This window comes from Anguilla rostrata, chromosome 11, assembly GCF_018555375.3.
Source record: "Anguilla rostrata isolate EN2019 chromosome 11, ASM1855537v3, whole genome shotgun sequence".
Lineage (NCBI taxonomy): Eukaryota > Metazoa > Chordata > Actinopteri > Anguilliformes > Anguillidae > Anguilla > Anguilla rostrata.
Genome location: NC_057943.1, coordinates 5,753,992 through 5,776,307, shown reverse-complemented (window position 1 = coordinate 5,776,307; position 22,316 = coordinate 5,753,992). Strand labels below are relative to the sequence as shown.

Below are 22,316 nucleotides of genomic sequence, written 5' to 3'. Positions count from 1 at the left end.
TGAGTGCTGTTTGTTCTTTAACTGCCACCCCCTCAGTGGCTGTTTCAATTCAAATGGAGGCAAATTAAACTGACAAAGGGTGTCCTCCCTCTAGTGCCTCATTGATCTCTTACACCCTATTTCAATCCTAAGCAAATTTACATTTTATTATTGACATTGCTACGATTTAATCATTTGAATGACTGGTGGTTTTAAATCTAATCCTCCATTTTCTTCAGTGACATTCCTGGCAGACTGTTTTGGTCCAGAATGGTTCAAGAAAAAAAAATTTCTTTTAAAAACTGAATCACATTTTTTTTTTCTTTTCACACCTTTTTGCATCTTCCACTGTTCTTTCCTTCTACTTTTCTCTCTTTCACAGGTTTATATATATATGGGTCCCTTTGAATTTTGGCAGCGCATACATCCGCAGGCATGCACACGCATTTCTTCTTTTCCTCTTTCCTCTTTCTTCTCGTTCCTCTCCGTCTGTCCTCCTCCTCTCCCGTCCGTCCCTCCGTCCCTCCGCCCCTCAGTCCAGCGTGTCGACCTGATTGGGCAAAAGCAGCGGCAGCCGGCTCCCAGCATGCTCGGCGTCGAACAGGTTGACTGCGTCCGTGGCCGTGGCGGGGGGCTGGGGCGGGTCGGAGGACAGGGAGGGCGGGTCGGAGGGCACGTGGGGCTCCCCGGAGTTTCGCAGGGAGAGGGAGAGGGGAGGCGAGGGCCTCCGCGGGGAGCGCGAGGAAGAGGAGGAGGAGGAGGCGGAGCAGCAGCAGCAGGGCAGGAGGCGCCCCAGGGCTCGCTTGAAGTCGCGCATGAACAGGGGGTAGATGATGGGGTTCATGGTGCTGTTGCAGTACCCCAGCCAGGTGAGGGCGTCGAAGAGGGCCGTGGGCACGCACTCGCACACTGCCTTCGGTTTGGGGGGGGCGGAGGGAGAGAGAGAAAATACAATCATAGACTGTGGGAGCTATGCGTTTCTGGGCAGGGGATTGATGGGAGGGAGAATGGTGTTATAGATGGGGATAGATGATGGGAGAATGGTCTTTTGGATGGGGATGGATGGAGGGGGAATGGTCTCATGGATGGGGATAGATGATGGGAGAATGGTCTTATGGATGTGGATAGATGAGGGAGAATAGTCTTATGGATGCGGATAGATGGGGGAGAATGGTCTTATGGACTGAGGTGGCAAGAAGCAGCTTTTACTGTCATGCATCAAAAGATTGTAAAATGAGGGAGATTAGTAAGAAAATGGCAGCATGTGTGTTGGGCTGGGGGGAGGGTGGAGGGGGGGCAGATTCCTTGTTTCTGTGATTGGAGAGGGGCGGGTGGCGGGGGGGGGGGGGGGAGTGAGAACGTTGAGAGAGAAATGAGGAGACAGGCAGGAAGTGTCATTCACAAGCCACATTGACAGCGAAAGACTGCGAGGGAAGAACTCAGATGGGGTGGGGTGGGGGGGGGGTGCTGGGGGGGGGCGGAGGGATTTAGGAACTCGGTGCACTGTTGTGGGAGGGGAGCGAGGGACGCAGATGGGAACACAAAATGACAGGATTACTAAGAGAGGACGAGCGGAAGGGGAGTGATTACTTAGTGAGGCACACGGAGACTTTTAAGGTCAGTCATCTTTTGTGTGGCCTCTAATGGCCCCTTCTGTTTTGTCCCTAATGGATGCAATGATGAGGTAATTAAGTATTTTTTTAAATATTTGATTAAATTAATGAACTTGTTTTTGGTAACGCTTTCTTTTACTGTCCCCTAAGTGAGAGGTATTTGCTAGATAAATATGTGATGAGAATAGCACATAATTGGGTAATTGCCACTTGGAAGGAAAAAAAGGTAAATAATAAGAAACTTGAACTGAAATACTCAGAAACACCTCTATTACCTGCCAATTAAAGTGACTATCTTGTAGTTCTTAAAGGTTTCGGGTAGCCTGAGTTTAATTCTGTACTTTCTTGGAATTTAGATAATGCTCTTAATATCTGCCACTTTTGTGTCACCTCGTTGCTCCCTTCTGTTTGGCAGCTAATGGATGTGATGCTGAGGTAACTGAGTTTTAGATTTTATTTTTCCGTATTTCTGAGAGGAATGAGAAAATACAGAGGCACCAAACTGTAATGTGGACCGAAATGAAGGAGAAAATGGAAAAGTTATGGGCTGGGCGTAACAAGCGTCAGCTCAGAAGACGGTTCAAAAGATTTGAAAAATAACTGCCAGAATGTATCGAGCGATTATGACATCATCGTCACATGCTGTGCCTCATCTTGTCAGGTGTATGGAGAAATATCTTTCATTAGACATGTCGGGGGGGGGGGGGGGAGAGGGTGGGGGGTCTTCATTGTAAATTGCTACCCAGTGACATTTACACGGACCTTTCTCTTGTAAAGAGAGGCGTGGTTCTTCATGGCAGGGACACCGTGCTGTTCTTACTGAATGACAAGGACACAGTCCTGACTACAGCTTGGAGATGGAAACACACACACACACACACACACACACTCATAGATCCATGCACATGCACATATGCACTTACGCGTTCACACATGCACACTACATACACACACGTGCGCACACATGCAGTGCCGTGAAAAAGTATTTGCCCCCTGCCTGATTTCCTCTGCTATTGTACATTTGTCACACTGAATGTTTTCAGATCTTTAGATTAAATGTAATATTAGATAAAGGGAACCTGATTAAACACAGAGCACATTTTAAAAATTATTTCATTTATTTCATGAAAGAAACAAACAGCCACATCTCGCATTTTGAAAGGTAATTGCCCCTTTAGTTGCTCAATGAACCAATTGACCAAATTTAATTGACAATTAGATTCAGCTGATTGAACACAGCAAGGCTTCATTGCAGCCAGCCCCATTGAATCTTTAACCTTACTCATATTGATCCTTATCATCAGAGTGAAATAGTCACCACAATGTTTCTACAAGCAGACTATGATACAATCAAAGGGGTGCAGCAGCAATGCATCCAGCACATCACAAAAGATCCCGGAAGAACATCCAAAGGCCTCTCTGTCCTCAGCTAAGGTCAGTGTTCACGATTCCACAATAAGAAAGAGACTGGGCAAAAATGGGATTCATGGGAGCGTAGCAAGGCGGAAACCACTGCTGACCAAGATAAGCATCGATGCTCATCTCACATTTGTAAAAGCTTTTGAGATAATCCCCAAGCCTTTTGAAATAATGTTCAGATGAATGGACAGATGAGCCAAAAGTTGTTGTTTTTTTTTGGATGACATGGGTGCCCTCATGTCTGGTGTAAAGCACAAACAGCATTTAACAGTAAGAACATCATACCAACCATGTCACCAGACAAACATGGTGGTAGTGCGATGGTGTGGGGATGCTTTGCAGCCTGGACGACCTGCCATTATTGAAGGAACCATGAGTTCTGCTCTGTACCAGAAAATTCTTAATTAAAATGTCTGGTCATCTGTCTGGGAGCTGAAGTTAAGGTTGATCCAAAACACAATGATCCAAAACACAAAAGCAAGTCCCCATCTGAATGGCTGAAAAGAAACAAAATGAAAGTTTTGGAGTAGCCTAGTCAAAGTCCTGACTTGACCCCAATCGAGATACTGTGGCAGAAACGAGCAGTTCATGCTGGAAAAAACCTACCAATTTGAACTAAAGAAGGTCTGCAAAGAAGTGTGTGCTAAAATTCATCCACAGCGGTGTGAAAGGCTGATTTATAATATATTTTTCATTAAATAAATGTTTACTCAGGCTCCCTCTAATACTACGTTTTGTCTGAAGATCTGAAACCATTTAAGAAATATGCAATAACAGAGGACATCAGGAGGGGGACAAATACTTTTTCACAGCACTGTGTCCACGCAAACACACACACACACATGTTCGTATTGCTGTACTTGTGAGGACTTCCCATTGACTTGCGTTCATTCTGTAACCTCTAGCCCTAACCCTAACCCCAACTTAACCTAATTGTAACCCTAATCCTAACCTTAAGTCCTAACCCTAAAACAGCTTCTTGAACTTGTGGGGACCAGCAAAAGGTCCCCACCTTGCGTAATTTTCCTCATCTTTCTATCCTTGTGGGGAGATTTGGTTCTCACAAAGATAGTAATACATGTCCACACACACACACACACACACACTGACCTGTGCCATGTTGGTGATGAAGAAGGGCAGCCAGGCGCTGAAGAAGAGCCCCAGCAGAACGCCCAGGGTCAGGCTGGCCTTCAGAGCCCTCCTGCCCTGCCTGTGCTCCAACCTGCGCTCGCTGCTCACCGACGACTGCGGAAGAGAGCCAGAGTCACACACACACACACACACATACACATGCACACACACACACACACACACACATACACATGCACACACACACATGCACACGTACACACGCACGCACACGCACACACACATGCACACGTACTCAAATACACACAGACAGCCCAACAGGAGAGCCACAGTCACACACGCACACACACATGCACACGTATACACATACACACAGACAGCCCAACAGGAGAACCACACAGATACACACACAGCACTGAAACCGCGCCAGTTGCAGTTGAACATGAGAGGCGTGAGAAAATAAATAATTCCGCGTTTGAACAGTTTTACAGTTTTTGAAATGTGTACGGTACAGTGCCATTTCTATTTAGAAGCGTGTCCTTGCGTTCACATTCCGGAGAGGAAAAATGGAAAGACGCTGGAGGCTAAGACATAATCTCACGAGGCTGCTGCACCTCCTTTCTTTTCCTCTCCCACTTCTTTCGTTTTCTTTCTATAAGACGCCCACAGCCGTTTGTCCTCTCGCATTCTTTCTTCCCCCCGTCCGTCGATACGCTACCCTGTATTCTTTACGCCGCCTTTTCCCTCGTTCGTATTTTGAGAAGATTCTGCGGCCTCTGCGTCCTCTATTATGCGCCGAAGGACGGTTGAACTTTCACGCTTGGATTTAGATAAGAATGCAGCGAAACCGTAAAACTTACAGGAACAAAAAAGTACACGACACGCACGCACACAATCTCACCAATAAGCACAGCGGCATTTAAAAAAAAAAAAAAATTTTATGCATTGGCCTTTACAAAACACACACTGGCCTCTCCAATACATACACAAGCCTTTACAACACACACACGCACACTGGTCTATCCAATACACACTCTGCCCTTTCCAAAATACACACTGGCCTTTACAACACACACTGGCCTTTCCAATACATACACAAGCCTTTACAACACACACACGCACACTGGTTTATCCAATACAAACTCTGCCCTTTCCAAAATACACACTGGCCTTTACAACACACACTGGCCTTTTCAACATACACACAGGCCTTTACAACACACACTGGCCTTTTCAACACACACTGACATTTACAACACACACACTGGCCTTTACAACACACACACTGTAACCTGTCCAACACACACACTGGCCTTTACAATACACACTCTGACCTGTCCAACACACACACTGACATTTACAACACACACACTGGCCTTTACAACACACACACTGTAACCTGTCCAACACACACACTGGCCTTTACAATACACACTCTGACCTGTCCAACACACACACTGACCTTTACAACACACACTAGCCTTTATAACACACACTCTCTGACCTTTCTACACACACTGGCCTTTATAACACACACACTCCTGGTTTGTGGTCCTTTCTCTCTCTCTCTCTCTCTCTCTCTCTCTCTACACTTCACTCTCTTTGTATCTTCTCTCTCTCTACCTCTCTTCGTCTCTCTCTCACTCTCTGCCTCACTCTCTCTCACTCTCTCTCTCTCTCTGCCTCTCACTTTCTCTCTGTACCCCTCTCTCTCTCTCTTTATCCCCCCCTCTCTCTCTCTCTCTCTCTCTCTCTCTCTCTCTGTCCTCAGCTCTCTCCTTACCTGTGGGTGCTGAGCCGCGGGCGGCTCCTGGTGGCTGCAGTAGTCCCCGTCCCTGTCGGGGTGAGCGTGCCCGGTGGCCGGCCCGGCCGAGGGGGGGCGGGAGGGCTCCCCGGCCGAGTGGTAGGGGTGCGGTGGGTGGGCGAGCGCCGCCACCCGCCGCGCCTGCCTCCGCGCCACCCTCAGGATCTGGCAGTAGGTGAAGCAGATGGCGGTGGAGGGCAGGAAGAAGGTGAGGCAGGACGCCACCAGGGCGAAGGGCAGGCTCACGCCCAGGCGGCACTGCGCGGGCGGCGGGTAGAGCGGCGGGGGGCGTGGGGCGCCGCCGCCACCGCCGCCCAGCTCCGCCACGCTGCCGTTGACCCCGCCCGGCCTGGGGGCGTGGCCCCGGCCGCGGCTCAGGCTGTGCCAGCCCATCTCGATGGGCAGGAAGGAGGTGAGGGCGGCCAGCCCCCAGGCCCCGCCCACCAGGAGGAGGGCGCGCGGCGGGGTCATGTGCTGCTTGTAGCGCAGCGGCGAGATGATGAGCAGGTAGCGGTCCAGGCTGATCACGCACAGGTTGAGGATGGAGGCGCTGCAGCACATGACGTCGAAGCAGAGCCAGACGGGGCAGAAGCCGGGGCGGAGCACCCAGGCGCCGCACAGCGCGTTCAGCATGGCCGGCGGCATCACCACCAGCGCCACCATCAGGTCGGACAGGAACAGCGACACCAGGAAGCAGTTGGAGGTGCAGCGGAGCGAGCGCTGGGTGAGCACCAGGCCGATCAGCAGGATGTTGCCGCACGCCGTCGTCAGGATGATGAGGGAGAGCACGCCGGCCAGGAGCCACGCCCCGCTGCTGCCCATCACCCAAACGTCTCCGTCACCCCCCCAGGGGGCGCTGCCGTTGTGCCCCCAGCTGGAGCTGCCGTCCCCTCCTCCTCCTCCTACGGTTCCCAAACCAACTGCCGCAGTTGTTGCCCCCGGGGCAGTAGAGTCACCCATCGCGCCCCTCTGTGCTCCCACCCCTCCCTCTCTCCCCCCCTACTTCCTCTCCAGTCCGTATAGGCGAATCCCCCTGCCCCCCACCCCCCACTCTCTCTCTCTCTCTCTCTCTCTCTCCAAACCTCTCTCCAAAAACCTTCCCCCCCCTGACGCCCGGGAGAACGCAGAAGACCCGCACAGGAAGTGAGCCTCGGCTTTAAAATACCCTCCCCCCCACCCGTCTCCTCGCCGGGGCAGTGTGGCTCAGCGCTCCAGCCGGCCGGGGCACGCGCGGTCCTCCAGCGTCCCACGATCCCCCGGGCACTGCTCTACAGCGCCGCGTCGCAGTCCCATCTCTCTCTGCGGTCCCTCCGGCGGTCCTCCTGCTGCAGCTCCCGAGCGCAGCGGCGGTGTGTGAGCACCGCTCTGCCCGTCAGCTCGTCTCCGTCGCTCGCGCGTATGTGCGCGGCGATGACTCCTCAGTGGGGAGGGGGGAAGGGGGGGGGGGCGGTAAATAAGTGGATTACTGTGTGTGCATGCGTGTGTGTGTGTGTGTATGTATGTATGTGTGTGTGAGTGAGTGAGAGAGAGAAAGAGAGAGAGAGAGAGAGAGACGGGAATAAAAACACGAGCGTCTTTACTTTAAATGTGCGCGTTGTGTAGGTGAAGGTTCTGCATTCGAAAGGACTGGACCCTCTCCCTCTCTGCATGCGCCTTGCTCTGAAATATCAGCCGCGATCGCTTTGTATGTGTGAATTGTTGATGACTAAGTGTGTGTCTGTGTATGCGTGTTCGCTGCTGAATGACTGGGTAGCCGAGTGTGTGTGTCTATTTGTGTGCGCGCTAATGACTGCGTATGTGAGTGTATTCATGTGTGTGTGTGCGCGCGTACATGTGCATGATTGAGTGTGTGAGCGTGTTTATATTAATTTGAGTGTGTGTGTGTGTGTGAATGACTGAGTATGCGAGTACATTTGTGTGTGTGTGTGTGTGAATGACTGAGTATGCGAGTACATTTGTGTGTGTGTTTGTGTGAATGACTGATTATGTGAGTGTATTGCTGTGTGTGTGTGCATGACTGTGAGAATCTTTATATTAATGTGTTTGTGTGTGTGTGAATAACTAAGTGTGAGTTTATTAATGAATGTGTATGTGTATGTGTACATGTGCATGACATGTACATGTGCAAGTATGTGAGCATGATTATGTTAGTGTGTGTGTGTGTGTGTGAATGACTATGTGAGTACATTAGTGTGTGTGTGTGTGTGTGTGTGTGTGTGAATGACTGAGTATGTGAGTATATTAAGGTGTGTGTGCATGACTGTGAGCATCTTTCTATTAATGTGTCTGTGTACGTGTGAATGACTATGTGAGCGTGTTTACATCAATGTGTGTGTCTGTGTGTGTGTGACGGAGGGTGTGTGATGTCAGTGTTTCTCTATTATTGTATGTTTATGCAGGAGTGCATGACTGAGTTTTATCTAAATGTGTGTGTGTTTGTATGTGCGCGTACATAAAGTACGTGGGAGTGGGTGAGTGACTGCTGGACTTGAAGAGTCTGTGCGAATGTGCGAGGATGCGCTACTTTGTGCGCGCACGCGTACGTGTGAACAGAGCGCTGCTGTGTGCCTGCGAGTGTGAGCGCGAGAGTGAGCGCGAGCATGACCGGCGCCCGCAACACAAGTGGCTCTACAGGCCTCCAGACGCGCAGCCCCTTCCGCGCGGCTCCTCGCTCGCGCTAATCCCCGTGTCCGCTCCTCCAACCCGCCGTTCGGATCCTCTCCTCGCTGCCGGGGACCGAGCGTGTCTCCGCATTAAACTGCGAAAGTAGGCTACTTTATGCAAAACCGCGAGCGGTCCGTTTCACAGTCGCACAGAATAATGATCGTATTTTAGCGAAACGCATTTAAAGATCCCGAGGTTTAAGACTGATGGTTGTTTCTGATCTCCTCAGACATATGGGCACCATAATTAGAGAAATCAGGCCAAGGAATCCATAAATTTTTCTTTCCTCAAACGCATTTATTTTCGAGAGCTCAGTGAAGAGTAGTACGCCTCTGGTTCAGTTTTAGCTTTCCCTTTTTATCAGGTAAAATATATATATATTTCTCACTTTTAAATATTTGAAGAATCTTGTTCCTGATTATGCATTTAGGTTTTTTTTTCGATACATACCTCTGCTGTTGATACATAGGTATAGTCTGTCTCACTAAACAAGCATAAAGAGGTAGGCTTGCACAGAACTGCGGTTTATTTTGGCGATTTGAGACACAGAGTTTACACATTTGAGATTACAGGTTTTACTGCCAACAGACCAGTCTGAGAGAAAATAAATGAGTGTCATCACTCTGTGTTCACAAACTGGGCACTGTGTTTTGCATTCAGACTGGTCGTGTGCCTGTGTGTGTGTGTGAATACATTTTTTTTAACAAAAAATTTAATTTGTGGCTGTGAATTATGCATATCTGCTGTATGTGTGAATGGGCATGCATGAATCTCAATGTCCTGAGCCCAAGTTTTCTGAGCATGTTTCTCTAGTTGAATAGACTTCTGAAAATCTTCTAATTGGGTTTTTCAAAACAAAACAAAACAAAAAATGATATCAAGATTATTCTGATTCAGTCTCCTCCTGGGTAATCCAGTCTGGCCTTCGGTCATGGTTAAAAATGCCAATTCCGTTTTTCATCATTTGAAGGTAAAGAGACAATGAGAGTTTTGATTTGAGGTAATGGGATAATCCCATTAGGAGGGTGCATTTAAAATATTCAAAGGCAATAAAGCTGGAACATTTCAATGTAATTAAGGTAGAAATACTAAGGAAAATATAATTTTTTATTTATTACATTGAAGATAAAGCAACACCGAACAACAGCAACAAAAAGTTTAAAAGGAAAGTGATCGTCGCAAAATAAAGCTTGAGCACTCATGAGCACTCACAGTAATGCATTACAATGGTATCTATAATTGCACATCTTCCACAGACAATAAGGTTCAGCTAATTCAAACCTGTCTAGTAGAGGAACAAGTGAAATCAACATTAGCCTACTTCAGCAAACAGACGATGACGTGCACATGCTCCTCGACCCCTTACGGTGTGAAATTGCCAATATGTGATGAGAATGTTCTTAACTGAACATTCTAATGCTGGTGTAACAATCACTACTGGTAACTGAAAGCAATGTTCTAGTTCTAGAACACTGACTTAAAAAAACATTCCACTATATTTCGGTTCTTTTTCTGTGTAAATTTTTTCTTTTTAAACATTATCTTTAATTTTATTTTTAAATGTTTTTTTCCCCCCTTTGGAATGAAAACAAAGCCATTTTAATGTGTTCAGGGAAATTAATTCTGTTTGCAGATCATGCTCAACAGATCTGTAATAAAAGCATTGTAGATCCAGATTTTGTCACCTTGTTTATATTTACCAAATTTACCAAGTCTTTTTAAGAACCAGATGAAAATCACTGAAATGATCCCAGATTGCAGGAGTGGATTATTTGAATATGGATCATTTTGATCCTGTTTAAAAATTTGGGAAAATCTGGGCCCAAAATGCGGTTCCTTATTTTGGGCTAGTCTGGGTGAAGTTCTCCAGTGCATGGAGCCCTTAACCGCGGTTCCAAAAAGTGTTTCGGTTGTGCAAAATCGCAAGTGGAAGAAAAGAGCTTGGTTCCAGGCGAGGAATACAACGGGGGCTTTTTTAGATGGAGAAAAGTGGATCGGAATACAGAAATAGAACAGAGATGGAAGAAGAAGCTATGCCCCCCTTCCTGCTGTCACTATCCCCCCGCAGGCTTGTGCGGGTGTGGGTGCGAGTCTGGGTGCGCGTGAGCGTGTTGGGCATGCACATTAGCGTGCTGGGCATGTGCGTGAGGGTGTTGGGCGTGCGCGCCAGGACGGCCGTGGGTGCGGCCCTCGTTGCCCCTGGCGGGCGGCTCCGGCGTGGCGTTGGAGGGAAAGAGCTGCAGCAGCGCCCCCTGCTGGCCCGCCTCCTTGTCGCAGGACTGGCAGCTGCACTGGAGGATGCGCTCCACCAGCTTGTCCACGTAGGGCATCTCTTTGTTGCCCGGGCACTCCAGTGTTATCTGGGTAAAAAAAAAGTGGGCACAAAGGGTTAGAAATGCTGTGTTGTTTAAGGGGAGCGGGCGGGGCGGGGCAGGGCAGGGCAACCCCCTGCCCCCTCCTCCCCCAAGAACGTAGCACTGTCGCCTCACAGCAAGAAGGTTGTGGGTTCGAATCTCAGCTTGGGCCTTCCCGTGTGCAGTTTGCATGTTCCCCCCGTGTCCACATGGGTTTCTTCCCACAGTCCAAAAGACATGCAGGTTAGGCTAATTGGAGACTCTAAATTGCCCATAAGTATGATTGTGTGAGTGAATGGTGTGTGTGCCCTGCGATAGATTGGCGGCCTGTCCAGGGTGTAATCCTGCCCAGTGCACGCTGGGATAGGCTCCAGCACCCCCCGCAACCCTGCCCAAGATAAGCGGGTATAGATAATGAATGAATGGTTGAATGGATGGATGGAAATGCCCCATGTTGTGATAGCTGACCCAGGGGCTGAAGGAATACAGACTGTCATGAATGATGGTGAAACAGAACCACGTGCCTTTTACAGCCCGTCTCATCGCCGCGAGCTCCCTTCTACAGGGGGCGCTGTGGACCGCACGCATACGTTTAGCAGGGAGACACGGGGGGGGGGGGAGGGGGGGACACTCACCACCTCCCACTGCATCTGCACGGGCATGCAGGAGTCGCAGTGCACCAGGGACTCGGTCAGCTGAGGGAAGGTGTTGGGCACACTGTAGCTGAAACACTGCCCCAGACATGCCCTGAGAGAACGAGAGAATGAAGAGGAGGAGAGATGAAGAGGGGGAGAGATGAGGAGGGGGGTAAAACAATACATGATCATGGTTATACGTACAGCAGAGTCTTCTGTGAAAACATTGATCCTCTCTGGTGACTGGGAGTGATTTGTGACAGTTACACAGAATGGTCAGTGTTATATCAACTCTTACAGACAAAATATGGTCACAACTGAACTCCTGTGTACTCTTGTTAGAGTTGAATTAACACTGGACATATCATTGGGTATATGGAATATTCTACCAGCTTTGTTAGTAAAGTAATAGCTATTAATCAAAATGATTTTTGTGTTTCAGACCAAGTTGAACAAACTTAAGCATAGCTGGTGTGCCCACACCCAGAGGTTGGAGTGCTTGTGTATATGCAGTACAGGAATATGTGTATGTTTAATGTGCCGTGTTTGTGTGTTTTTGTGTTTGCGTGCGACAGAGCAGATAGCGGCGTATTTGTTTTGGGATTCTGTAGGGACCGACGTAGGGACCTGTTCTGTATGGAGTGGGGCTGGCAGCCGGTGTGCCCGATGATCTGAGTGATGTTCTTGGCCTCGCACCAAGCGCTCTTATCGGGGAACAGCGCCAGGCGATCGATGTGCAGAGGAGGAGCCGCCACGCACAGCTTCAGCAGGATCCAGCCAATCACGGCCCACTTCCACATGGCTGCAACCTGGAGGAGTGAGTATTATCACAGAGTCGCCATTCTGAAAGATTTTAGTTGTACCAGCAGGATTATAGCTAGCTTTGTTGAAGCATAAAGTGCCTCATGTGTATCATTTTGCCTAATCTAACTTAATACTGCAAAATTGAAAATGTTACATACTGTATACCCACTCCCTGACCTGGCCAGAGGAGGATGGGCTCCCCCCCTTGAGTCTGGTTCCTCCCAAGGGGGGGTTTAGGCCAGGATCTATATGCGTATGAATTTAAATATTTTTAAAATGTTCTATACAATTAAATTAGATTTGATTCATACTGCTCCTACAAAACATTGGTAAAACTTGAAAATGCAACTGATAATGTTAGCATGAGAAAAGGCATAACTAGAACTTAAATGCATTTTCATGAAGCGAGGATTGATTTTGTCAACACAATAATCACAGTCTCCAGCAACTTGAATGGAGGTTGTGCAGGGGCACACAGAGATACCAGGTCATCAACTGCTTGTCCACAACTGTGGTTCCGTTGAAATAAATAAATAAACAAATATTGCGTAGTTCGTTGATGAAAACTGCCTGTTCAATAGAAGCACGATCCAAAAGCTGCTACTGCTGACGTAGGCTATATATGTAGGGAGCAACATAATGACATACAGTACTATAGCCTATTTCTTATTAGAGTAAAAGAGAATATACAGAAGAAGAGGAGGAGGAGGAGATGAATTCACCAATACAGACTGAAATGTTCCTTCGAAATATTAAAGAAAATGACACTTTTTCAAAAGAGGTATACGGTATGAAGAGAGACCTACAGATTGGTCTACAAATGTCATTGTTGTAATCGGAATGGAGAGCTGTCAAAAAGAAAGATAACATGCATTTTCAAGAAAAACACGTCATCAGACCTAGGCTGCGGACTTACTCGTACGGAAGTGAAAAGCGGACCAAAACGGGCAGGTCAGCCGCAGCCCCAGCCGCAGACACACGTCTCTCTTCTACTCAGCAGCGCCAGAGAGAGGACCGGAGAGAGGAGGGGGAGAAACGGTTCAGACAAACGATAAAGAATATAAATCAGATTTTATAACAGTGGCGAGAGGGAGTCAGAAAGAGGCCTACTCTATGTTAAGAGTTTTTGTTTTTTTTAAAAAAAAGCTATAATGAAAAGTTACATACCCGCGAACACAAAAGCAGAAAATTAGCGATCTGAAGAAATAACCGCGCACCCAAGAACCTCTCTCCTCTCCCTCTGGCTATTCCTCCCCTCGCGCCGTCTTTACCGCTCCTTTTCAGTGTCTTGGTCTATCTGTGTTTCGCCTGCAAAAGAAAAACACGGATACATATTTTCTCCTGTCAGTTGCAAGCAAAACGGCACCGTCGGGAGATTTTTTTTCTCGGTTTATTTAAAAAATTTATCGCTCTCTTGAACTTGACAGCCTCCACAATTCTGTTCTCTCCTCACTATCTCGACAGGCGCGGCGACGCTGGGCTGAGGTCCCGCTGAGCTTCAGAGCGTCTAAATGAGGAGAAAAACTAGGCTAAATAAAAGAAACTGGTGCGCTCCAAAGCAAGACCGAATCTTGGCATAGGAAGAACGCGAAGTTCTCTTTTCTAATCAGTGAACTTCAGGTACAGAAATTTGCGTGCTGGCATGGTCTCGCCACTGCCAACAGCGCGGCGAAACCGAGAAAACACAATTCAGAATCATTTCGCAGAATTATCTTTGGCATATTGCTAGACCTTACCATTCTTTGATGTTCAATTTCCTAATTGCTTATTTCTTTTCTCCCTTTATATCCCCTGTTCATTTCATCCCTAGCCTATTTTTTTTTTTATCGCATTCTTTTGTAATAAAAACCCCCACTTAATCAACGCAACAATCGAACAGGTACCTAAGGACCAATGAATTCGCCTCTAGTGACATGTTCACGCTCGACACACTTTGGAATTTCACCGAAAATGCAAATGAGCTCGTAACTTAGAAATCAAGTTTTACTTCTTCCGTCTTGGCACCTTTAATTGCAGGTTTATTGTCTCTTTTGCTGACGCTCTTAATTCCAAGTGCCGTTGGCTATTTCCCTGGATTTGCATGTTGTAATAAGCACGCCTATAGGAGAAGAGTTTCTCTAACTGATTTCTCTTCCCTCTCATTTTATAACACAATGGCTTGAGACTGCGCAAAGGAGACTGTACCCGTGTTGAAGGTCCAGCGGCAGCTCAAACTTCAGCTCAGTTCAAAGTGCACCTATTCCCCCCTCCTGCATAGCCACTTCAGGTGTACTAGAAACACGTTTCTGTCCAGGACACCCAACACTATCCCGGCCACAGGAGTCCTCACAGTCCAGTCTGTTGCTCATGGGGAAAACTACACCAACTTATCTGCCTACATTTATACCCACATGTATCTACAGCCCAGAATGAGAACTGCAGGAGGTGCCTGGAACTACATAAATTGCAGGTCATACCTTCCTCAGCCCCCCCCCCCCCCCTTCTTGTCACCTGTACATGGGGCATGGGGTGGGGGGTTAAGCAGAGAATCCAAAGGGGCCTTTCTGGCTTCCACTGTCATCATGTTACCCAAAACTCCAAAAACTCAGCCCTCGGGGGGGGGGGGGGGGGGGGGGGGGGATGCCTGTTGCATCTTCTTGCTTCTTTCTCTGATCATGGCAATGGCACAGGACCATTGCTTTCCTTGTTTGTTCCCTTTTGGTTTGAATTTCACCCCGTCTTGTATAACCTCTCAGATAAATCAGTTTGCTGTTTATCAGTTATCGTCCAGGGGCCTGTGTCACGAAGCAGGATTACTGAGTCAGCTGGATAACCGCAGAGAGTACAATCCAGAACAGCTCTTTTTAAAAATTTAGTCCGTGTTCAAAATTTGGGAGGGTTCCGGGTTTTTGCTCGGTGCAGTTATCCGTCTAACTCAGTGATCCTGCTTCATGAAACAGGGCCCAGCATGACTGAGTTAGCTGGATAACTCCACTCAGTAACACCTGGAACCGCTGTTTTTTACTTCAGTCCGTGTTCCATATTTGGGTGGGTTTCCGGGTTTTGCTCGGTGCCGGTTATCCATCAAACAAAGTAATCCTGCTTTGTGGTACAAGTACCAGATCCAGTCTGAGCTGCCCCTTCCATCTCTCCCAGCTGACTGCTCACCACCCTGATAGAAAATTCCAGCTTAAACCAGCTTAAACTGGTCAAGAAGGTTTAAACCGTGTCTGGTCAAATAGCTGATCATCAACTGACCAGCCTGTATAGTCAGCTTGCCCGCCAGTTGACTGCCGGCTTACTCTACAAGCTTGACCAGCTTTGACCAGCTTTTTCCAGCCACGGACCAGCTTGGACCCGCTGGAATTGTCAACAACGCAGCTTTTAAACCAGTTTTAAAAAAACCCAGCTGGTTTCAGCTGCATATTTTCAGCATGGTAGAATATATGGTTGTTGAGATTAAGCCCAGAGACCGGTATCCTCCACAGGGTCACGGTGATGAATTGCCGGGTCTTAGGGAGTCTTATAATCGTCTCCCTACTTCTTCTCCTTTGCCTCTGACTCACAGAGCAGGCGGCCGACAGGAATCAGACAGCAGACCGCACTCTTCTTAAACTCTTCCCATCTCTCCTTTCAGCCACCGAATCGTTCCGCGATTCCGTTGTGTAAGGACCCCCCCTCCCACCCCCCATACCCCGACCTGCCTGGAGCTGCTTGCTTCAGGTTTTTATTGCGCTTACATATTTAATATCTGCAGTCTGCACTTGGATGTTTTATCCTTTTTCCCTTTCGTGACTTTGAAAGCCCATTGGCCGAAATGGAGGAGGGGCATCTGTTCTCGGAAAATATTCTGCCTTGCGTTTTTGAAGGTGAAGACAAGAGTATTTTCTAATATCATCGCAGCATATTCTATGCTCATTTTTACAAATGTATTAATATTTCAATATGATCTTTATCATTGTGCCAAGCACCACTATTTTTTATTTATTTAAACATAACCGGCTATAAAATACAATATCATAATTCCATTTTGACAGTTGGATAGTTGTGCATTTCGTGGAGACACATTTTTCTCTTATATGCTCCTGCCATATTCATGTCATCAATTATTTACACAGACAGGTATTCTTGACAGCTCTTAAATCTCATTGTAGGTCTGTACCCAAGATCCTACACGGGCTCTCCCCTCCCTTCCTCACCCTTGATTCCCATTGATGAACCATAAGACCAGGTAATGGGTGTGTGTGTGTGTGTGTGTGTGTGTGTGGGGGGGGGGGGGCTGTTTGTAAGAGTGTGGTGGTTGTGCTGCACCACGTTGGGTAGCCAGCATAGTGTGACACTATCCATGTGTGTCTTTAGTGTGCAATCACCAGCTAGTGATAAGTTCTCAACCCCTTAAGACAGGCGACTGCATTCCCACGCATTCCATGCATACTGCACCATCAGGGGGGCATGAAAAAAACGCACCACACTTGAGATTTGTGCACCGACGTCGTGTGTGTTTAATGCACACGGGTGCACAACATACCTTTACATACCTTTACGTCTCTATCTGCATTTCCCCTGCTTACCCCCTTAAGGCGTGAGGTCACAAACGTGTGATCAGAATGTTCTCAACTGAACATTCTAATGCTGATGTAACAATCGCTGCCGGTGACTGAAAGCAGTCGAGTTCTAGAACACTGACTTCAGAGACTCCATTTCTCACAGTCTCCATTTTGGGGCGTTTTGGACATCGTGTGTCAATGGATTTGTGCTTCATCACTCGGAACTCTTTGAAGAGTAGGTTTTTTTTGGAATGTTTTTTTTGTGATGAAACACAAATCCATTTACACAAAATGTCCAACGTGCCCCAAAAAATGGAGAGTACTGTGTGAAGTGGAGGGCAGTGCAGAGTTATGATTCATTCCCATTCGTTCCCTTTGAGCATATCCACCAACCTGCACGGGACAGCAGAGCGTAGAGCTCAGCTCCTCCGACACCCACGACCTCTCCACGGTCCACAAATCACACAAGCCACAAGTGTTGCCGTTTGTGGATTCTTGTAAACGTCGCGTTTGTGTGCCATCTGGTTTGCGTCACACCTCCACATTGTGACGCCCGATTGCTCTTGTGAAGACCGTGAGACTGGATGGTAAATGGACTGCATTTATATAGCGCTTTTATCCAAAGCGCTTTACAATTGATGCCTCTCATTCGCCAGAGCAGTTAGGGGTTAGGGGTTAGGTGTCTTGCTCAAGGACACTTCGACACACCCAGGCTGGGGTTTGAACCAGCAACCCTCCGACTGCCAGACAATCGCTCTTACCTCCTGAGCCATGTCGCCCCATGGATGTGTGCTTATATGCGTGTGTTTTGCGTACTCTAAGTGACCGTGTGTGTGTGAAACCCCATGCCTTTTATTGCCCTACATTGTGTGGGCATTTACATTTGCGTGCGATGTATGTGCTGTAAGCACACATGCCAACAATCACCAGCCAGATGTTCTTTGCCAGTGTCAACGCAGCTCACATGGGCACTGTTTACTCGTCATGAATTTTCTAGTCAGGCCAAATATTTTTTTTTTTGCACGCGGAGCGAACGTGACAGGGGTGCAAGACATTACGTAACAAAGGAAGGGAAACCGTTTTCTGCCCCTAGTTCACAGAAAGGAGGCCCCAGCCCTGGTCTGTCCCGTGCGCAAACCAACGAGCCCCCTCTTCTGCTACAGACAGCCAGCGCGCGCGCTCTGTTGCTCTCTCTCTCACTCTCTCACACTTGCTCTCTCTCACTCGCTCTCTCTCGCTCTCTCTCTCTCACTCACTCTCTCTCTCGCTCTCTCTCACTCGCTCTCTCTCACTCGCTCTCTCTCTTGCTCGCTTTCTCTCGCTCGCTCGCTGTCTCTCTCTCTCTCTACGTGTCCAGAGGGTCCGCGGAAGAAGCCAGCTCTGGCCCCATTCCACAACAGCGGGAGTCCTTGTTCCCGCACTCAATAACTCAAACGGCAAAAAGAGACGCAGAAAAGCTCATAAATACACTTGGGTTGTTTTATTAAATAAACACAGACTGTTCTGTTTGGGGGCGGCGGGAACGACAATCAGTACATGGGCAGGAAACTGCAGTCCACAGGACACACAGACAGACAGGACTGTGCAAACAAATCAGGGTCAGGGAGAGAGAGAAGAAGAGACGCTTCCTTCAAGAAACTGCACTACTGATCCTGTGAAAGAGTAAGAGAGAAAGAGAGAAATAGGGAGACAGAGGGGGGAGAAAGGGGGGGATAGGGAGAGATAGAGATAAAGAGAGATAGAGAGACAAATGGGAGAGAGAGCAGGGAGAGGGAGAGCGAGAATGTAGCAAATCAGTTTCATATCTGCTTCATATCTCCATACGCCACCATCTGTAGTATTCTACAATTCTACATAACTCAATATACTATAATTAAGACAGATTTACCGTTTTAAAATACAGTCTGGTGAGGAAATGAAAAAAGTACACGGTACTACTGGGTCTGTAACGTACCGGGCGCGGTTCATCTGCAGTGCATTCCAGACATTTATACTGACCTTGATCATGTGACCATGCAGCAGGTATGGCGACCTCAGGTCGTGCTGGCAGTTGGAGTACGCCATGCCCAGTCCGCCCCCCGTGCCGAAAGCTATTGGCCACGTGCGGCCTGCAAGGAGGAAGACAACGCTGCCTGCTCACGTATTCGTATGTTTCATATTTACAACATAACATAACGTAATATAATGAGGAGAACAGGCCATTGTGAACCGTCCGTTCACAGTGCTTAAATTTCCCTCCTTGGTGTATTTACGATAAATGCGGTAGAGGAACACGCTGATGCTTACGCGCTTACTGAATGCACACTTCCTCCGACAACCGCCTGAAGCGGCCAATGGCTGCACTTCTCACTATAAATGAAGCACTACCTCCCGCAGTCCCGTTTCCACAACGATAAAAAAAAACTCACGTTTGAAGAAGACGACCGAGAACACGATGCCCAGTCCGAGGCCCGCCCCTACAAACAAACAAACAAACAAACAAAGGGGGAAAAGAGAGAAAGTTTGAAACAGGAAGCAACTTAGCCCATAAAAAACTTGTGCAAATGGAACACTGATGTGACCAACGCACGACTTGATGCACTCGAACACGCAGAGGGATGGATAAGCACCTGCACACTCGCACTCTGACCAATGACCTGTGAACTGTGACCTGTGACCTCCAAACCTACAGGCCAGAGCCGCACGCTGTTCCCTATCCTTATATTCAAGCCGAGAACAGGTGTTCGTTATTATAGAACGCTGCCATTGTCCAGCCAGGAGCTGCCAAAAACAGTCCACAGCGTTTGTCCTATTTGGAGGGTTTATATATACACACCGTCACCCTTAGCCCCTTTGGTGTCTCCATTACATGTGGATCAGCTCTGCAAGCTTGGTGAAAATGGTGAGACACAGCGACGGGAAATCTGCAGCCCTGGTCATGGAACGCTTATAAGGTCAGCATGTTTTTGTTCTCACATTAAAACCAGCAACTAGCTCAGGCCCAAGCAACCAAGTGAGGCGAATTAGCTGAGTAAGCAGCTGCTTTAATTAAGTAACAATAAAAACCTGCAAACCCTTTGCAGTATTTTTCATTTATTTTTTTACTTCTGCACTGAATATGAATCACGGTTTGTAGTTGTTTCCAAGACCACTTGTCGCAGTGGATAAACACCTGGCGTAGGACGCCATCTATGCTGTTAATTCACCTTGCAAATTGCATGTGCAAAATGTCAGTCACTGAGATTAAAACTTAATAGTACCAACAGCGCATACCGATGAACAGACAGATCAAGGACAGTACTTAAAGTAACTGAAACGGAGTTCCACCCACACACACAAAAAAAAAAAAACTGAAGTTTTTTTGTGCTACCCTCAATGCCACTTTTGCTAGTATTTTAATTTTAACCATGATACACACAGCACAGATGTAACAGCACATCCAGATGAGTCACACCACATTCAGAACCGTGCCGCTTTCAATATGAAAATCTTTGTCTTGTGCTCACGGTCTTTGGCATCTCTTTTCTTTTTTTTTTTCGTAGGATCAAGACTTCTACAAGCACTCTCTCTTCCTTTGTAATTTGTAACCATGGCAGCAGCGCTGACAGCTGAACTCCAGAAGCACATTATTCTGCCAATTGTGACAGCAGCTCCAGTATTTTAATGCCAGATTTATACCTGTGAAAACCCTCCACCCATCACCCCCCACCCCCCCCTTTCACGAACACAACAGATATATTTGATCAGTCTCCTTTTAATCTTTCATCTTTCACTTAGCATTCTCTCTCTTCCTCCCTCCTCGCCTTACCGTCAGGCGCCTGTCATGTCATCTCAATTTCTTACCTCCCGTTCTCAAACACAACCAGCGCTTTCATCCTTTGATTGGCTGCAGGAAATGTGGTGTGGTGCTGCAGGCTGAATTAATAAATATCCGGTTTTCAGGTGACACACAAGTGTCCTTAAAAACCAGAACAGATGAGCCTACTGTGCTTCATAATTGGACCGTCTCACTATGAGTTCTCTTAAAAAAAATATTTGTTTGCTTCTTTTTTAAATTGTTAGAATTAGCTGCAGAAAGGTGGTATTATTCGTACACTGGACCCTGGACCTGTTGATGTGGGAATTAACTAGAAAAATCATGCTGAGCTCAAGTTACTGCTGATACTATGATTATGTAGCACCTTGTTTGGGTAATAGAAATGTCAAATTAGTTTAGCAGCTAAACTAAGGTCTTTCCCCATCTGTAAATGAAAAAACATCACTTTTGGGGTCACCATCAAAACAAAACATCCCCATGAACATAAAACCAATTGGCACCGGTGATGCGATGCAGAGGTTAGGGGAGTATGTCTTGAAAAAAGGCTGCATATCTGAATTCTTGGAGGGGCTTTGCGACCGGTCCACCTGTCCTTGCAAACCCATAGCTGGACCTGCGGAAGTAAATACCTATGTGCATAAATGTATAGCCTAATGGATAAATGTGTTAAGTTGCCATAATCAGCCTATTCGATTTATTAACGTTACAAAATGAATGCGAATGAATTGGGAGAATGCCCATGTTAGCTTGTTATATCGCTCTCATTGGCCTTCGCGTAGTTAATGACACGGACATGTTCGGGACACAGCTTGACTGAATCAAAGGTCAAACGCGCGTGACTTGCTTTCTACACGCCGCATCCCCAATGTACACACAGATTCCGTACAGACATCTCGGTTATATCCCACATTTGCACAAAAGCTTATTTACTCGCAAACAAGGAGAAATGACCTACCCCCGCATGGCCCTCTGTAAGCAACTAGCTAGCTAACGTTATCTGAACCGGGTCGTACGCTAGGTGTGCCTGCATCCATGGAATTCCGCGTTTATCTTTACGGTTTGGTTTTCTAAAGTCGGTTCTTTGAAATAAAATATTTGCTAAATGAGATGCTATGACGTAGCAAAGATTACCCAGTTTGACAGCGGTGTTGGCGAGACAGCGATCCCACTTCTGACCCAGCTCATTCTCAGACATGTTTGCACCGAGTATTTCCTTCCTGCAAATCTCGCGAGATATTCTTCTACAGTTCTTCGCGTCTTGTGTGTTGATGGCAGAATGGACGCTTTCGGGTTAATTTGCTTATATCTAGTGGGAATGTCAATTAATAATGGGAGTGGGGGCAATAACTGAGTACCAAAAGCATACGACTCAAAAAGTTTTCAGTCTGTTATCTCCAGAAACTATCATTTGTGCAACATAAATCCCAAGTATTTATATATTACACAGTCTGCAGTAGGCTAATGTTTTGTGAGTGAATATAAACATTTTGTAATTTCCCAGTCAAATAAATAGGACAATGACCATGGTTTAGCCAACACGTGTGCGTGCGTGCGTGCGTGAATTTTGTCAGCTCAAAAGCTATTTAAATGTTTAAATAATCCCATCACCGAATGGTTTATTCTGCTCTATTTT

The 22,316-nt window shown here is 47.3% G+C and overlaps 3 protein-coding genes across 3 annotated transcripts; all 3 read right to left on the bottom strand.

The window, feature by feature from the left end:
- Positions 1–261: 261 nt before the first annotated feature.
- On the bottom strand, positions 262–6,864 carry htr6 (5-hydroxytryptamine (serotonin) receptor 6). Its single transcript, XM_064300246.1, has 3 exons — positions 5,884–6,864; positions 4,122–4,256; positions 262–892 (listed from the first exon to the last, which is right to left on the bottom strand). Exons 1-3 carry the CDS (start codon positions 6,862–6,864, stop codon positions 512–514), a joined length of 1,497 nt encoding a protein of 498 aa, XP_064156316.1. The 3' UTR covers positions 262–511.
- Positions 6,865–9,657: 2,793 nt separating this feature from the next.
- On the bottom strand, positions 9,658–14,182 carry LOC135235310 (neuroblastoma suppressor of tumorigenicity 1-like). The gene is made up of 4 exons (XM_064300661.1): positions 13,529–14,182; positions 12,185–12,366; positions 11,558–11,669; positions 9,658–10,928 (listed from the first exon to the last, which is right to left on the bottom strand). The coding sequence occupies exons 2-4, from the start codon at positions 12,355–12,357 to the stop codon at positions 10,623–10,625; spliced, it is 591 nt and encodes a 196-aa protein (XP_064156731.1). The 5' UTR covers positions 12,358–12,366; positions 13,529–14,182; the 3' UTR covers positions 9,658–10,622.
- A 4,170-nt stretch (positions 14,183–18,352) lies between these two features.
- Positions 18,353–21,970, bottom strand: micos10 (mitochondrial contact site and cristae organizing system subunit 10). Its single transcript, XM_064300660.1, has 4 exons — positions 21,815–21,970; positions 19,296–19,343; positions 18,886–18,995; positions 18,353–18,539 (listed from the first exon to the last, which is right to left on the bottom strand). Exons 1-4 carry the CDS (start codon positions 21,876–21,878, stop codon positions 18,531–18,533), a joined length of 231 nt encoding a protein of 76 aa, XP_064156730.1. The 5' UTR covers positions 21,879–21,970; the 3' UTR covers positions 18,353–18,530.
- Positions 21,971–22,316: the final 346 nt, after the last annotated feature.

What these genes read in the sequence shown, in the direction of transcription:
- micos10 (XM_064300660.1), bottom strand. Translation starts at nt 21,878, where the DNA reads ATGTCTGAGAATGAGCTGGGTCAGAAGTGGGATCGCTGTCTCGCCAAC. An exon ending in CAACACCGCTGTCAAACTGG is followed by an intron (nt 19,344 to 21,814) that starts GTAATCTTTGCT and finishes GTTTGTTTGTAG; the next exon opens with GGGCGGGCCTCGGACTGGGC. An exon ending in CTCGGTCGTCTTCTTCAAAC is followed by an intron (nt 18,996 to 19,295) that starts GTGAGTTTTTTT and finishes TCCTCCTTGCAG; the next exon opens with GCCGCACGTGGCCAATAGCT.
- LOC135235310 (XM_064300661.1), bottom strand. Translation starts at nt 12,357, where the DNA reads ATGTGGAAGTGGGCCGTGATTGGCTGGATCCTGCTGAAGCTGTGCGTG. An exon ending in CCCCACTCCATACAGAACAG is followed by an intron (nt 11,670 to 12,184) that starts GTCCCTACGTCG and finishes TCGTTCTCTCAG; the next exon opens with GGCATGTCTGGGGCAGTGTT. An exon ending in TGCAGATGCAGTGGGAGGTG is followed by an intron (nt 10,929 to 11,557) that starts GTGAGTGTCCCC and finishes TTTTTTACCCAG; the next exon opens with ATAACACTGGAGTGCCCGGG.
- htr6 (XM_064300246.1), bottom strand. Translation starts at nt 6,864, where the DNA reads ATGGGTGACTCTACTGCCCCGGGGGCAACAACTGCGGCAGTTGGTTTG. An exon ending in CCGCGGCTCAGCACCCACAG is followed by an intron (nt 4,257 to 5,883) that starts GTAAGGAGAGAG and finishes TCTCTTCCGCAG; the next exon opens with TCGTCGGTGAGCAGCGAGCG. An exon ending in TCATCACCAACATGGCACAG is followed by an intron (nt 893 to 4,121) that starts GTCAGTGTGTGT and finishes CCCAAACCGAAG; the next exon opens with GCAGTGTGCGAGTGCGTGCC.